Source organism: Triticum dicoccoides, chromosome 1B (assembly GCF_002162155.2).
Source record: "Triticum dicoccoides isolate Atlit2015 ecotype Zavitan chromosome 1B, WEW_v2.0, whole genome shotgun sequence".
NCBI classification, from domain to species: Eukaryota; Viridiplantae; Streptophyta; class Magnoliopsida; order Poales; family Poaceae; genus Triticum; species Triticum dicoccoides.
Genome location: NC_041381.1, coordinates 88907071 through 88924343, shown reverse-complemented (window position 1 = coordinate 88924343; position 17273 = coordinate 88907071). Strand labels below are relative to the sequence as shown.

At 46.7% G+C, this 17273-nt stretch overlaps 1 protein-coding gene and 1 pseudogene across 1 annotated transcript; one reads left to right on the top strand and one right to left on the bottom strand.

The window, feature by feature from the left end:
* Positions 1–10034: 10034 nt before the first annotated feature.
* On the bottom strand, positions 10035–10878 carry LOC119350178 (annotated as a pseudogene).
* Positions 10879–12560: 1682 nt separating this feature from the next.
* LOC119321089 (cyclin-dependent kinase inhibitor 4-like) lies at positions 12561–16133 on the top strand. Its single transcript, XM_037594928.1, has 3 exons — positions 12561–13042; positions 15227–15427; positions 15627–16133. Exons 1-3 carry the CDS (start codon positions 12738–12740, stop codon positions 15691–15693), a joined length of 573 nt encoding a protein of 190 aa, XP_037450825.1. The 5' UTR covers positions 12561–12737; the 3' UTR covers positions 15694–16133.
* Positions 16134–17273: the final 1140 nt, after the last annotated feature.

The following is a 17273-nucleotide window of genomic DNA, read 5'->3' as shown; positions in this document are numbered from 1 at the left end:
GATCACTGGACAGCGGTCAAGAACATCCTGAAATACCTGAAAATGACTAAGGATATGTTTCTCGTATATGGAGGTGACAAAGAGCTAGTCGTAAATGGTTACGTCGATGCAAGCTTTGGCACTGATCCGGACGATTCTAAATCGCAAACCGGATACGTGTTTATATTAAACGATGAGCTGTAAGTTGGTGCAGTTCTAAACAAAGCGTCGTGGCGGGATCTACATGTGAAGCGGAGTACATAGCTGCTTCTGAAGCAGCAAATTAAGGAGTCTGGATGAAGGAGTTCATTTCCGATCTAGGTGTCATACCTAGTGCATCGGGACCAATGAAGATCTTCTGTGACAATACTGGTGCAATTGCTTTGGCAAAGGAATCCAGATTTCACAAGAGGACCAAGCACATCAAGAGACGCTTCAATTCCATTCGGAACCAAGTCCAAGTGGGAGACATAGAGATTTGCAAGATACATACGGATCTGAATATTGCAGACCCGTTGACTAAGCCTCTCTCACGAGCAAAACATGATCAGCACCAAGACTCCATGGGTGTTAGAATCATTACTATGTAATCTAGATTATTGACTCTAGTGCAAGTGGGAGACTGAAGGAAATATGCCCTAGAGGCAATAATAAAGTTATTATTTATTTCCTCATATCATGATAAATGTTTATTATTCATGCTAGAATTGTATTAACCGGAAACATGATACATGTGTGAATACATAGACAAACACATAGTCACTAGTATGCCTCTACTTGACTAGCTCATTAATCAAAGATGGTTATGTTTCCTGACCATAGACATGTGTTGTCATTTGATTAATGGGATCACATCATTAGGAGAATGATGTGATTGACATGACCCATTCTGTTAGCCTAGCACTTGATCGTTTAGTATATTGTTATTGCTTTCTTCATGACTTATACAAAGTTCCTACAACTATGAGATTGTGCAACTCCCGTTTACCGGAAGAACACTTTGTGTGCTACCAAACGTCACAACGTAACTGGGTGATTATAAAGGTGCTCTACAGGTGTTTCCGAAGGTACATGTTGAGTTGGCATAATTCGAGATTAGGATTTGTCACTCCGATTGTCGGAGAGGTATCTCTGGGCCCTCTCGGTAATACTCATCACCTAAGCCTTGCAAGCATGTAACTAATGAGTTAGTTATGAGATGACGTATTGCGGAACGAGTAAAGAGACTTGCCGGTAACGAGATTGAACTAGGTATTGGATACCGACGATCAAATCTCGGGCAAGTAACATACCGATGACAAAGGGTACAAAGTATGTTGTTATGCGGTTTGACCGATAAAGATCTTCGTAGAATATGTAGGAACCAATATGGGCATCCAGGTCCCTCTATTGGTTATTGACCGAGAATGGTTTTAGGTCATGTCTACATAGTTCTCGAACCCGTAGGGTCCGCACGCTTAACATTTCGATGACAGTTTTATTATGAGTTTATAAGTTTTGATGTACCGAAGTTTGTTCGGAGTCCCGGATGTGATCACGGACATGACGAGGAGTCTCGAAATGGTCGAGACATAAAGATTGATATATTGGAAGCCTATGTTTGGACTTCGGAATGGTTCCGGGTGAAAACGGGATTTTACCGGAACACCGGGGGGTTACCGGAACCCTCCCGGGGGTTAATGGGCCTTAGTGGGCCATGAGGGAGAAGAAGAAGGGCCGGCCAGGGCAGGCCACGCGCCCCCTCCCCCTAGTCCGAATAGGACAAGGAGAGGGGGGGCGGCGCCCCCCTTCCCTCTTTCCCTCCCCCAAGTCCTAATCCAACTAGGAAAGGGGGGGGGAGTCCTACTCCCGGTGGGAGTAGGACTCCTCCGGCGCGCCTCCTCCTAGGGCCGGCCGCACCCCCCTTGCTCCTTTATATACGGGGGCGGGGGGCACCCCATAGACACACAAGTTGAACTACGGATCGTTCCTTAGCCGTGTGCGGTGCCCCCTTCCACCATATTCCACCTCGGTCATATCGTCGCGGAGTTTAGGCGAAGCCCTGCGCCGGTAGAACATCATCATCGTCACTACGCCGTCGTGCTGACGGAACTCATCTCCGGAGCTCGGCTGGATCGGAGGTCGGAGATCGTCATCGAGCTGAACGTGTGCTGAACTCGGAGGCTCCATACGTTCGGTGCTTGGATCGGTCGAATCGTGAAGACGTACGACTACATCAACCGCGTTGTGATAACGCTTCCGCTTACGGTCTACGAGGGTACGTGGACGAACACTCTCCCCTCTCGTTGCTATGCCATCACCATGATCTTGCGTGTGCGTAGGAATTTTTTTGAAATTACTATGTTCCCCAACAGAAAGGGCATGGGTTTCTGAACCCATGGTTCTCTTTCTTTACCGTGCTTCCTAGCAACAAAATCTCTCTTATCATATCATTGATTCTTTGATTGTGGGTTATCAAGATCAACAACAGGTTCAATTTCTACATCATTGTCTTTGCTAGGTTGAGCATCCACATGAACATTATCATTAACATTATCACTAGGTTCATGTTCATCACCTGATTGTGTTTCAGCATCAGAAATAGAAATATCATTGGGATTCTCAGGTGTGTCTACAGTAGGTTCACTAGAAGCATGCAAAGTTCTATCGTTTTTCTTTTTCTTCTTTTTAGAAGAACTAGGTGCCTCTAAATTATTTCTCTGAGAATCTTGCTCGATTATCTTAGGGTGGCCTTCAGGATACAAAGGTTCCTGAGTCATTCTACCAGTTCTAGTAGCCACTCTAACAGCAAAGTCATTTTTATTATTTAATTCATCAAGCAAATCATTTAGACTTTAAGTACTTGCTCAGCTTGAGTAGCAACCATAGAAGCATATTTGCTAACGCGGTGAAGTTCATCTTTAACTCTAGCCAGATTATCACCTACGTGTCCTATCTAGAAAGCATTATTCTTTAACTCTCTACCAACATAAGCATTAAAACTTTCTTGCCTAGCCATAAAGTCATCAAATTCATCTAAGCATGGGCTGTGAAATTTAGTAGAGGGTACTTCAACTTTATCATATCTATAGAGAGAATTTACCTTTACTACCTGTGTCGGGTTATCAAGATAATGTGGTTCTTCAGGCGGTAAATTAAGACCATGTATTTCTTCAATAGGAGGTAAATTCTTAAATCTTCAGCTTTAATACCTTTTCCTTTCATTGATTTCTTTGCCTCTTGCATATCTTCAGGGCTGAGAAATAAAACACCTCTCTTCTTCGGAGTGGGTCTAGGAATAGGCTCAGGAGTTGGCTCAATTGGTTCAGGAATTACTTCAGGAACTGGCTCGAGAAGAGTCCAATTATTTTCGTTAGTCAACATATTATTCAATAGTATTTCAGCTTCGTCGACTGTTATTTCCCTGAAAACACAACAGCACAACTATCCAAGTAGTCCTTGGAAGCATCAGTTAGTCCATTATAAAAGATATCAAGTATTTCATTTTTCTTAAGAGGATGATCAGGCAAAGCATTAAGTAATCGGAGAAGCCTCCCCCAAGCATGTGGGAGACTCTCTTCTTTGATTTGCACAAAATTATATATTACCCGCAAGGCAGCTTGTTTCTTATGAGCAGGGAAATATTTAGCAGAGAAGTAATAGATCATATCCTGGGGACTACGCACACAACCAGGAGCAAGAGAATTATACCAAGTCTTAGCATCACCCTTTAGTGAGAACGGAAATATCTTAAGGATATATAAATAGCGAGACTTCTCATCATTAGTAAACAGGGTAGCTATATCATTCAACTTGGTAAGATGTGCTACAACAGTTTCAGATTCAAGGCCATAAAAGGATCAGATTCAACTAAAGTAATAATATCAGGATCAACAGAGAATTCACAATCCTTATCAGTAACACAAATAGGTGAAGTAGCAAAAGCAGGATCGGGTTTCATTCTAGCATTAAGAGACTGCTGCTTCCATTTAGCTAATAATTTCTTAAGATCATTTCTATCATTGCAAGCAAGAATTTCCATAGCAGCTGTTTCATGCATAACATAACCCTTAGGAACAACAGGTAATACATAATCATTGGGGGGACCTTCATCATCACTATCATCAGTAATAGGATCTTCAGTAATTTCATTCCCCCTAAATCTAGCAAGTTGTTCATCAAGAAATTCACCTAATGGAAAAGTAGTATCACACACAGAAGTAGTTTCATCATGCATAGCAGAAGTGGCATCATCAATAACATGCGACATATCAGAATTCATAGCAATAGTAGGTTTAGGTGTAGCAAGCCTACTGATAACAGAAGGAGAATCTAGTGCAAGGCTAGATGGCAGTTCCTTACCTCCCCTCGTAGTTGAGGGCAAAATAGTAGTTCGATCGTCTTTCAAGTTCTTCATAGTGATCAACAGATATAAATCCCAAGTGACTCAGAGAATAGAGCTATGCTCCCCGGCAACGGCGCCAGAAATTAGTCTTGATAACCCACAAGTATAGGGGATGCAACAGCTTTCGAGGGTAGAGTATTCAACCCAAATTTATTGATTCGACACAAGGGGAGCCAAAGAATATTCTTGAGTATTAGCAGTTGAGTTGTCAATTCAACCACACCTAGATAACTTAGTATCTGCAGCAAAGTGTTTAGTAGCAAAAGTAAAGATAAATGTTTTTTGATTTTTGTAGTGGTTGTAACAGTAGCAACGGAAAAGTAAATGAGCAAAGAACAATATGTGAAAAGCTCGTAGGCAATGGATCAGTGATGGATAATTATGCTGGATGCGATTCCTCATGCAATAGTTATAACATAGGGTGACACAGAACTAGCTCCAGTTCATCAATGTAATGTAGGCATGTATTCCGTAAATAGTCATACGTGCTTATGGAAAAGAACTTGCATGACATCTTTTGTCCTACCCTCCCGTGTTTAGCGGGGTCCTTACGGAAACTAAGGGATATTAAGGCCTCCTTTTAATAGAGAACCGGAACAAAGCATTAGCACATAGTGAATACATGAACTCCTCAAACTACAGTCATCACCGAGAAGTATCTCGATTATTGTCACTTCAGGGTTGTTTGATCATAACACATAATAGGTGACTATAGACTTGCAAGATAGGATCAAGAACACACATATATTCATGAAAACATAATAGGTTCAGATCTGAAATCATGGCACTCGGGCCCTAGTGACAAGCATTAAGCATAGCAAAGTCATAGCAACATCAATCTCAAAACATAGTGGATACTAGGGATCAAACCCTAACAAAACTAACTTGATTACATGGTAAATCTCATCCAACCCATCACCGTCCAGCAAGCCTACGATGGAATTACTCACGCGCGGCGGTGAGCTTCATGAAATTGGTGATGGAGGATGGTTGGTGATGATGACGGCGATGAATCCCCCTCTCCGGAGCCCCGAACGGACTCCAGATCAGCCCTCCCGAGAGAGATTAGGGCTTGGCGGCGGCTCCGTGTCGTGAAACACGATGAAACTTTCTCTCTGATTTCTTTCTCCCCGAGACGGTATATATGGAGTTGGAGTTGAGGTCGGGAGGTGTCCAGGGGGCCCACGAGATAGGAGGGCGCGCCCTAGGGGGGGCCCCTGTCTCGTGGACAGCCCGTGGGCCCCCTGGCCTTGATTTTTTCGCCAAAAATTCTTATTAATTCTGAAAAGTGCCTCCGTGGATTTCTAGGACATTCCGAGAACTTTTCTTTTCTACACATAAAACAACATCATGGCGGGTCTGCTGAAAACAGCGTTAGTCCGGATTAGTTTCATTCAAATCATGCAAGTTAGAGTCCAAAACAAGGGCAAAAGTGTTTGGAAAAGTAGATACGTTGGAGACATATCAATGAGTAGGTTGTTCTCTCTTAGAAAATGAATGATGGAAGTGTAGGCATGTTCTGATGGCTTTCCTCACGAATGAGGAGAGGATTGAGGGGTATATATAGCCTCCACACAAAATCTAACCGTTACACACAATTTACCAAACTCGGTGGGACCGAATCATAAAACTTGGTCGGACTGATTTAGTTCATAATGTGACCGTTAGGCATTTCAATGGGACCGACATGTCAATTAGGTGGGACCGATTTGCTAGAGTTAGGGCATAATGTAATCTCGGTTGGACCGATTACACAAACTCGGTGGGACCGACTTTGATAATAAGAAAACCAGAGAGTTGGTCAGGCAAACTCGGTGGGAACGATTCGCTCATCTCGATGGGACCAAAACGATACAAAAGGGAAACAGGGAGTTTGCATTGCGAACTCGGTGGGACCGATCGCTCATCTCGGTTGGACCGAAACGTTATGAAGGGAAACAAAGAGTTTGCAATCCTATCTTGGTGAGACCGAGATCCCTATCGGTGGAACCGAAGCGACTAGGGTTTCTGGTAGTGGCTATGTCAAATGAACTTGGTGGCGCCGGATGGATCAAATCAGTGGGGCCGAGTTTGACTTTTGGTTTGAGACATATGTGGATATGAGAAAGTGGTTGAGGGCTTTGGAGCATATCACTAAGCACTTTGAGCAAGCAAGCCATTAAGCAACACCTCATCCCCTTTTAATAGTATTGGCTTTCCTATAGACTCAATGTGATCTTGGATCACTAAAAATAAAATGTAGAGTCTTGATCTTTAGAGCTTGAGCCAATCCTTTGTCTTTAGCATTTTGAGGGGTCCACAATCCTGATCCATGCCATGCCAATCATTGAACTTTCCTGAAATATTCATCTTGAAATAGTATTAGTTCAATGAGCTATATGTTGTTAATCATTACCAAAACCACCCAGGGATAGTTGCACTTTCAGAACTGTTCATCCACAGCCAACCAACCGGCTCGACTCACCACGTCTCGACTTGTTCTATGTATCTCGTGCGTGGTAGCAACGGTCATTGTTCATCGAGAGGCAACCCAACACCAGCTGGCTACGTCTCACCCGAAGGCTCGATCGGCTTCAACAAGCAGTAGCAGTGATCGATCGTTCTGTTAGCAGCAGCAGCGAAGGAATCGTGGGGGTTCAGTCAACAGCGAAGGAATCGCTCGGGTTTAGTTTATAGCCAAGGCATCGATCGCTCGGGTTCAGTAACGTAGCTACTGCATGCAACCGCTCGGGTTCGATGCGGACGCCTTCCTCGGGTTCAATTAGACCCAACGCCTCGCACACACACACACACACGCGCCTACATATGAGAGAAATGTGCAAACCATAGTGCATCGCTCGGCCCCCACCACCCACCGTAACCAGGAACTCCCCGAAATTTTCCTTGCCCTCGCTTCTACCACGTTTTTTCGTCGTGGACGGGCCAAAGAATGTCATGCAGGTGCGTCTCCGGCCCGCCCAGGATGAAAAGCCAATTTCTGTCATGATTTCTTTTCATAGAAGTAGGAGCCCACCACATCTACGATGATACATGTTTTTGTCACAATTATCGTCATAGAAGTGTCATAACCATGACAGAAAAAGTTTTCGTTCAGGCCATAATGTCACGGATGTGTCTTTTTTGTAGTGATTACAGCCTCCGCTCCATACACTATCAAGAATGGCGTGAAACTGAGTGGAGTGATTCGAATTTGTTCGCAAGCCCCGGAGGACCGATTCCTCCACCCACGATCTTGCTGCTCTCTTCAGCGCGCTCAGCAGTCGGGGTTTTAGTCCATGCAGGATTAAACTGTTTGCTTGGTCGACCAATCCGTTCGGTTGTGGATGTGCTACGAAAGCAAAGTGCAGCCGAGTACTCTAAGACCAAAAGAACTCCTTGAACTCATGTGAACAGAAGTTTGTCTCGTTATCTGTGATAATGTCATGGGGAATACCAAAACGGAATATTATTCATCGCATGAAGTCACCTGCCACGACATTGTCGGCTGCAACATATGGATTGACTGGTGCCCCCCTCATACGCTTGACTTGGGAGGCGGTGTGCCACCCATGAAGACTTCATCCACGGAACCCTGAGTTTCACAACTATCTTCCTCCCCGGAGCCAGACTCCGGCAGAGGGATCAATGATTTACTGTCCATCATCCCGACGTGCTGGCTTGCAGAATGATGAAATTGTGGACGAGGCTTGCCCGAGGGCTTCTGGTGGCGCCAAGCCTGTCGGCTGATGCCAAACTGAGAGCTGGAAGCTCAAAACGCCCGAGTCATTGGTTCAATAATGGATGCTCCTGCGTGCCGATAGGTCAGCACCGTTCAACGTGCATCGGGATGCCACGCTGAGCCATTAATGGTGAACTCGAGGACGCCAAAATGGATGTTGTCGGTAGGAGTCTTTGAAGGAACCATATGCATATTGATGTCAATAGATGCTTGCCCCAAGGTTGGCGCTAATATAATCGTGACAATACACAGGGTTGTGTATGGGAGTACGCACAAGGGTTTATATAGGTTCAGGCCCTCTTTGGTGGAGGTAATATCCTACTCCTGTGGCGTTCTTTGCTCTTGGCATAAGGTACAATATAAGAGTACGGTGCTCTTCTCGCGGCTTATATAAAGTGAGCTAGGAGGGTATTAAATGCTATTGATGATCTGAGGCACGACTGACTGTTATAGCCACTACTCCTTGGTAATTGTCATATTTAACTAGACTAGGACAATGCCCGTGCGTTGCAACGGGATATAAATATTCTAGTATGTTAGTTTGTTATTGCTTGTCCATATGAATATAAATGTTTATCAGTTTATACCCATGATTTAGTTACCCGTGCATTCTAACGGGGTATATGCTGAATGTATTTAACCTATATCTTTAGGGCAACATTCTTGACTTTCTAATATTATTATAGGTGAATACTCGTTCGTGCTACAGGATACAAAATATATTGAGAGAAGTTACACTGAATAATAATATAGCTTTGTGGTGATTATATTAAAATTCCACCTCTATTATAATGAACGTGCACCCAAACAAGACTCTTTCAGCCCCATAAAAAAACTGAATGCATCAATCAAATATTTTTATTTTTCTTTTGGGGATGGGCATCAAGCAAATGTCCATCACGTCTTGTGACAAATATAGGACTGGCTCCAAGCTCAAAATAAAATAAAATAGGACTGGCTTGATTCCTCCTCTTACCACTCTACACTCTTCATTTTTTTTTCATTGAGATATCCAAACACAAACTCAACTCATCTCTTTTCCATTGGCATCTCCTTATACGCCCTCTTCAAGTTATTTCCTTGAGCACTGCTAGGCGGACGACTAATTTAGACGACCAGTGCACGAGAATAAATCCCAGCCACCAAAACTCGTCCACATCCCACACTTTGTTCGCTGGATTTATTGCCGTCCATGGATCGGCTACATGATGTCGTGTGTGGAGCAATTCCGTATTTCCTTTCCAATGAGGTCCGCGGCTCCCAGCAGCAGAGCTGACGAATTGATAACGAAGAAGAAAGACCATAGTTAAATAACCCGCCGACCATCATGTCCTGTTGGTCCAAATCTGTAGATGTCTATGAGAAAACTGAAAACCCAGTTAAATAACCAAACCATTTGAGCTTATGCTTCGCTATTCCCTACAATTATTTCCATTATCACATAAAATGTGTAAATTATGGTGGACAGTATTAACTACAGATACTATACAACCCGTTCATATACTGAAATTCTTTAGAAAAAAATAATCTCAGACCTACTCTATTACTTCAAAAATAAATGATACAAATGTAGAAGCTATAGGAAAGTGAAACAACCTGGGAACCAAAAATGACTGGAACAAAAGCATGGGTACAGAAATGAACTGAGTGTGATTTGTTTTGCCGTACCGCAGAAAGATAAGATGAGGTAGACAACGGTGTGGACTCCGCTGGCAGCGACAACGTTGGCCTCGTTCTCTGCAAGCGCTTGCCGGATCTGTTCATCTCCTTGCCTCACCCACACGAAGGGGGGAAGCAGGTCATGTGGACTCCAGCCGCTGGACTCGAGGAGGCTAGAAGAAAGGGAGGACGTAAAGAAACGAAGGCCCTTATTGCTACTGCCCCTCACATCTAAGCAATATGCTACAGAAGACACATGGTTATGCCATTGATCCATACCACATTCAAATACCTTCATGAAGTTTTGGCCGTCGCGTGCCGCCGTAATGAGGAAGAGGCGGGGAGCGAAGGCGGCAGATTCGACGCATGTGGCAGCTCATCTTGCTCTTGTCGGAGAACACGGACACTCCCCGGGGGCATCAACGTGGCGGTAGTGGCGAAATAGTCTACCGGGACATGCTTCTTGATGCCCACCGTCACGACGTCCTCCCCGTAGACTCCCCTCAGGCCCTCGTTGGTGGTGCGCGGCGTGACATATATCTTGTGGAGCGCAGGCACGCACTTCCTGCCGGCGCCCCTATCCCTGTCACGGGTGAACTCCTGCATGAGCCACGGCGTCTTGCGCTTCTAGGATGGGGACCGGACGCAGTAGAACCCGACGTATATTCTTAAGCCCTCGCTCTTCAGGAAGCTCTTCCTTGGTATGCTCCAGCCGCCAGTACCCGCCGGTCTGCAGGCTGAGGTCGGCGCGCTTGTTCTTGGTCGTCGCGCACGGGCTCTGGAACTTGGACTCGCCGAGGAACCACCAGGTGTGCTAGCCCGCACGGGCGCTGGCCGGCGGGTGAAGCTGCAGCAACGCGTAAGGACCATTGGCGTACATGTCGGCGTGGAAGATGAACCCCCGTGCGTCCGGCATCTTGTCGTCGCCGGCGATCCACCGGTTGAGGAACCCCATGCTATCCGCGTTTGTCGGGTTGAAGTAGACGTCGGGAGGCAGCGGCGACGGGTGCTTGATTTCGTTAAACCGGCCGGGACTGGGCGGAGGCGCCATGGACATGGAGCTGCTTGCTCCGGCTCTGGCGTCAGCGGTGGCGGAAGTTGATCTCTTGATTGCTTTCCTCGCTTTCATGACGGCCATGGTTTCCTAGCTAGCAATCTGCATGAGTTTCTCCGTGCAACATGCATGACCAAACATAACAATAACGATTAATCATGCATACATAGAAATCAAATTAAGTACAAACTACAAACACAAGAGTTTGGATGAATTTGTATCATGATATGGCACTCTATCTTTTGATGACTGGTAAAAAGGCATCTAAGAAACACCATGCAGCCTCCCTAGCAATTGCCAAGAAATCATCTGATTATATCAGTTACTAATTAATCAATTACCCATGATCTTGCTCGGCCGGTGCCGCATCTCCAACCAGTTCCGTTGCTTCTTCGCGGGCGCCTCATGTAGTCCCAGCCACAACTCGCCGATCTTGCGCCACCATGATGGAGCAATTGTCGATGGAGCAAAGAGAAGGACACGTCGCCGCTTTTGGGAGGTGAGGTCGACGTGGATAACGGCCGCGACGCTGGCGAGGCTTGTGTGGGCGCAGCCGCCAGATCGAAGAGACCAACATGATGTGGGCTAGGGGCGGCAGGCCTCGGCGGACCAGCAGCCGCGGCGGCAAGTGCGGCCGTGTGGTCGGGCCGAGGAGGGCGGGCAGCGGCGGAGGGGGTCGAGCGGCAGAAAGGACGAGCGGCGGCTGAGGAGCGATGGGGAGAGATGGGTTGGAGCTGACGCTAACCTACCCAGATTGATGTGGGCTTTTGCGGGGCTTGGCCCATATGCATCTAGACGGGGCGAGCGGACAAGGGACGACGACGGCGAGCAACGTAAGAGGGGAAACGGAACGCTCCGTTTCTTTTAGGTAGTAGAGATTACTCTAACGTTGGGTCATGGTGGTACTCATGAAATCCTAGGGTACAACCAACTGCAGGTCATCCGACTAAGGTTGTTGAGTGGCGATCCGACTGTAGACACTTGGTCCTGTGACGGGTATCCCCTCTGGTATCTCACATCTTAGGTTGGAGCCTCATTGAGCCTAGCTGATAGCTCTTTGGCTCATTGTATTCTAGACCGCATTCCGTCCTTACGTTCAACTATATGTATAACGCCGTGAGCAGCCCCTAGTGAGCACTCGTAGTGTTTCTAAAATAAATAAATAAGCATCCATAGTGTTTCCTAGAAGCATCCATAGTGTTTCCTAGAAGTACCACCAGTACGGAGTACACTCTCCGGTCATTTCTACTCTGAATATAAGATTTATTCGAATTCAAACTTCGTAAAATTTGATCATATTTATATTAAAAAATATTAACATATGTAATACTCCGAAGTACCACCAGTGCGGAGTACTAAATTTTTATAATATAAAATTAAATTTATATTTACTTTGTATTGTAAAATTTAAATATTTTTCGGTCAAACTTTACAAAGTTTAACTTCATGCAGATCTTATATGCAAAGTAAACAAAGGATGGGAGGGAATATCATGCTCGAACACCCGTCACTACCCCATCAACGCCGTGAACAAGCAAATGCACACAGCACGGCAGGCCATCCTAAACTGTCACGGAGGATCCTGCGACCCACATAAAAACGAAAATTGAAAAGGAAAAATAGGTCCCAATTCCTTTCCCTAGTAGAAACCATAAAAAATAAGATTCCGTCGAAAAGGAAATCCAAATGAAAGCAAGCCGCCCCTCCTCTCCTCTCTCTCTCTCTCTCTCTCTTACCTAAGCCTCCGTCTGTAAATATAGCAACACCCACCCATCCCCAACCCCGCTCGTCCCCTCTTCCTCTACAAGCCAAGCCTCCCCTGCCTCCCCCATTATTCCCGGGCCTCGTCGCTCCCCGCTCCGCCTACCAATTTACCCGCGCCTCGCTTAAATCCGCCAGGCGCACCCAGGGGGGCCCAAACCCTAGCCCGGGCCGCGCCGCGCATGGGCAAGTACATGCGCAAGCCCAAGGTCTCCGGCGAGGTGGCCGTCATGGAGGTCGCCGCCGCGCCGCTAGGGGTCCGCACCCGCGCACGAGCGCTCGCGATGCAGAGGCAGCCGCAGGGGGCGGCGGTGGCCAAGGACCAGGGGGAGTACCTGGAGCTCAGGAGCCGGAAGCTCGAGAAGCTGCCCCCGCCGCCGCCGGCGGCGAGGAGGAGGGCGGCCGCGGCGGAGCGTGTCGAGGCCGAGGCCGAGGCCGACGAGGTGTCCTTCGGTGAGAACGTGCTCGAGTCGGAGGCCATGGGGAGGTGAGCCTTCTCCTGCGCCGGCGATTTTCTTCGGTTATTGGGGTTTTATTTCTCGGCGGGGGGATTATTACCGTGCTAGGGTTTAGGGTTTTGTGTCGTACCGAGAAGCTTTGGATTGCTTCTTCTATTTCGCGCTTCGGCTCGTTTCATTTCTCCTTGTCAATTTGGCTTGTTCTATCCGTGCTGCGTGCGGGGCTCGAATTTGGTGTGGATGCTATTTTCCCCAATATCTTTGTTACTATTAAACTTTGCTGTTTATTGGGGATTTTTCCGTCTAACTCTTCTTTCGCTGTTTGAGCGATGTAATAGCCCTCTGTTGTTGCTTAAATTTCGGTGTGTTTTTCCTTGTTTCTTTAATCTAGTGTGAGTGATGTCTTTGCTCTGTTAATTTCCTGGCCCTCTGCGTTGCTCGTAATGGGTTTAGCTATTCCAAAAATTTATTCCAAGAACCACTTCTCAGTAGCCTATTTTGAAGAAATTAGTGCCAAGCAGCCGCGAAATGCTTGCCTGGTGGCCAATTTATCTCAAGAAATCCCCAATTTCTTTCTATGTTTCGATTTTGTTCAAGTCAAGTTGTTACACCCCAAAGCTCAATTATAACACTAGTGTGGTATTTGGCCTCTCTTAGTGGGGTTTCATCCAGTAGCCTTGCCCCCTTTTCGTTAGTGGGAGGGAAAAAGCATCCTCCTTTCCCTCCTGTTCTTTCCACCATTCCCCCATGGCCTCTCCCCTGTTTTTCTTTGCTTGTTGTGATGGAGGTGGTAGGGACCTCCCAATCTTTTAGCAATCAAAAGCCCTCGCCTTTTGCAAGAAATTTCTCTCATATATCCCCACAAAAGCACCCACCCTTCAGAGACCTCATTTCTTGATGGGTTCTCTACTACTAGCCTGTCACTTCTTTGGGTTCTGGAAGGTGAGAAAAATGTCATGTCGCGGTAAAACCTCTTCCTGGGCTATGGCCCCAAATTGTCACCGCCATTAAATGTTGAAGTGAAAGGAGGGGTCGTCCCATCCCTCTGTACCAGAGATTTGTGTGCAGTTTTTAGTGTACAAGCTAGGAAAGCAAGAACGCTTTAGGATAAGCTAGACTATAGCTTCTGCAGTTTTTGGCCAGAAACATTTTGGTATGTGTCAGGAGCTAACATATGTTTTGATTGTATTATCTTGTAAGTACTCCTAGTAGGTACGCATCTTCGCCTACCTAAGCTGGTCAAAATCCGCATTTAGCCTGCGTGTTTATGCTATGATAGCGCCATTTCTTGCTACATGCATTGCACCATCAGCCTAAGTACCACATTGTGGGGGCACTTGTTTGTAAGGGACAATGGGTGCAAGAGAGAGAGAGAGAGAGAGAGAGGGAGAGGGAGAGGGAGAGGGAGGGAGGGAGGTAGCCTGTGCCATTTTCGTTGCCATCTTTGGTGCACCATCAGGTATGCCACAGCTTGGAGGTGTCTTCGTGGTGGTGGGGATGGCATGCACCAACTGCGAGCTGTTTGCATCTCTAGCCATGGCCTGATGGTACTACTGCATCAGTGGATCATGGTCCTGAACAGTGGTGGGTCTGCATTCCTGGGCTCCCCATGCACGTCCTAAACAGTACTTGGAGGGTGGATGTGCGTGATTTCAACAGCGCGTGTCTAAAAATCATCCATGGCCCTCCCAGGCGTAATAGCCAGGTGCAGAGACAGTGTGTTGTTGGGCCACTGATGGTGGCCGGCCTAACTTTGGCAGCAGCTTCGGATACTGGGGCTGGAGTTATTGGCTGGGTGGGGGAGAACCTGGCCTACTCATGTGACACTGAGAGTTTAGGGGTTACCTAGCCCCAACCATTTTTTTGTTTCCCATGGGCCTTGTGTTTCGGTTGTGTGCTAGCCTTTATATGGCATATGAGATAGATTGAAGGGCTGTTTAGTTAGGCAACTTGTGGCCCCAATTTGTTTGAACTAACCTTAGGCAAGTTTGGTAAGAAATGTGTGGCAAATTGTGGCATTGCTAGGCCTAGTTAGAACCAAACAACCCCGGATACTCATAAGGGGGGGATTCCTTATTTTTTATGACTATTGATATGTGTTCTTCTTTTTCCATACCCTGTTAAGTTACAGGTGATTTTTTCCCTTTTGCTATGCTTCCTCTCTATGGTTGTTTCTAAAAATTGAGTGTGTATGTATGTTTTGTGGCTAGCAGGGGTACCAGGGAGACGACGCCCTGCAGCTTGATTAGGGACTCGGGAACGATAAGCACTCCTGGATCCACAACAAGACCGAGCCACTCGAATTCCCATCGCAGGGTGCAAGCTCCAGCGCGCCATATTATTCCATGTTCAGCAGAGATGAATGAGTTCTTCTCTGCTGCGGAGCAACCGCAACAGCAAGCCTTCATCGACAAGTACGGCATTGTTTGGTTCTCTCAGTCAGTTAACCTTGTCTAATTAAAAAAAAGGGAAATCTTTCAATATCTTCGCAGTGAAGAATGCCAACTCAGCGTGCAATGTGGTTTTGACACGTGATATGTTTACGCCTTTGCTCTTGATAAAAAGTGTGATTATAACACTAACAACATGGTTTCATGGCTTAATAATCTTCAGGTACAACTTTGATCCTGTGAACGACTGTCCTCTCCCAGGCCGATACGAGTGGGTGAAGCTAGACTGATAATTCTCCAGGAAGGAGAGCACCATGTACTTCTCCGCTCCCTCCACCTTAGCGTCGTGGTAAAGGCGCGCCCCGTCGTGCTAGCTTTGTTTCCGTTGTAAAAAGAATTAGGTTAGCCTGTAGTAGCCTCAATGGTCGTGTAACATACAGAAGTAATGCTGAGTTACACCCTAATCCCTCAAACTCCAATGTAACCGTTAGCAGCTCATTCTGTAATGACCACCTCTAGGGCCTGATCTTATCATCTGTTACCAGTTGCCAGACTAATGTAGTAGAGCTAGCTAGATATTGTATCACAGCTTAACTTGTAATGTGGGCTGGGCTGCAGTGCCATCTGCATTCCAGTGTTGTGCTGCATTGCACCTGAAGTGCTGTAACTTCCGTCTATTACCTTCTGGTTCATGGTATGTGAAAAGGCTGGTGACGGTGCTTGAAATTCATGTGCCCTTGATATGCAGTGGCATCTTGCTCAGTCAAGGACGCCACTGCCTGTGTGCCATTATTGCTTCGATGCTTTTTATTTGCTATGCTCCATTGCTCATGCTCTCAACTTTCAGCTACTGCTACTGCTGCTGCAATACATGAGCCTGGATTCTACTTGGGAGTTCTCCAATGCTTGCCAACTTTTGTGCATTGTGATGTGTGATACAATGTGTTTTAGTGGGTGATCCTTTCACTGTGCAAGCTGCCACACAATGTGTTTTAGTGGGTGATCCTTTCACTGTGCAAGCTGCCAGTGCTTTTTGACTGGGATGGGTCATTTGGGCTTGTTGCACTTGCTCTGGCCACTCTTCTTTTTTTCCTACTCTGCTGTTAAACTGGTAGTAGTGGTTTTGACAGTGTCCATCTTTTCACCCCCTTTTGGTGTCTGGTCTCCGGCGGCCTTTCTCCTTTCCACTTGCCATCTTGGGCTTCCTTTTCCGAGATGAATGACAGTGCTTTTCATTTACCATTAGATCATCATATACTACCATCTTGGGCTTCCTTGTCGTATGTCTTCACGATCCAACCGATCAAGCACCGAAACTACGGCACCTCCGAGTTCGAGCACACGTTCATCTCGATGACGATCCCCGAACTCCGATCCAGCAAAGTGTCGGGGAAGAGTTCCGTCAGCACGACGGTGTGGTGACGATCTTGATGAACTACAGCAGCAGGGCTTCGCCTAAACTCCGCTACAGTATTATCGAGGAATATGGTGGCAAGGGGGCACCGCACACGGCTAAGGAATAGATCACGTGGATCAACTTGTGTGTTCTAGGGTGCCTCTACCTCAGTATATAAAGGAGCCAAGGGGGGAGGGGGGCGCCGGCCAGAGAGAGGGCGCAGGAGGAGTCCTACTCCTTCCGGGAGTAGGACTCCCCCCCAATCCTATTCCAACTAGGATTCCCCAAGGGGGGAAAGAGGGAGAAGGGTGGCCGGCCACCTCTCCTAGTCCTAATAGGACTAGGGGAGGGGGGAGGTGCGCAGCCCCCTTGGGCTGCCCTTTTCTCCTTTCCACTAAGGCCCATGAAGGCCCATATGGCTTCCGGGGGGTTCCGGTAACCTCCCGGTAACCCGGTAAAATCCCGATTTCACCC

Bases quoted from the DNA above. Each gene is read 5' to 3' on its own strand.
- LOC119321089 (XM_037594928.1), top strand. From the start codon at position 12,738: ATGGGCAAGTACATGCGCAAGCCCAAGGTCTCCGGCGAGGTGGCCGTC. The intron at 13,043-15,226 runs GTGAGCCTTCTC...TGTGGCTAGCAG, and splicing joins GAGTCGGAGGCCATGGGGAG to GGGTACCAGGGAGACGACGC. The intron at 15,428-15,626 runs GTACGGCATTGT...AATAATCTTCAG, and splicing joins CAGCAAGCCTTCATCGACAA to GTACAACTTTGATCCTGTGA.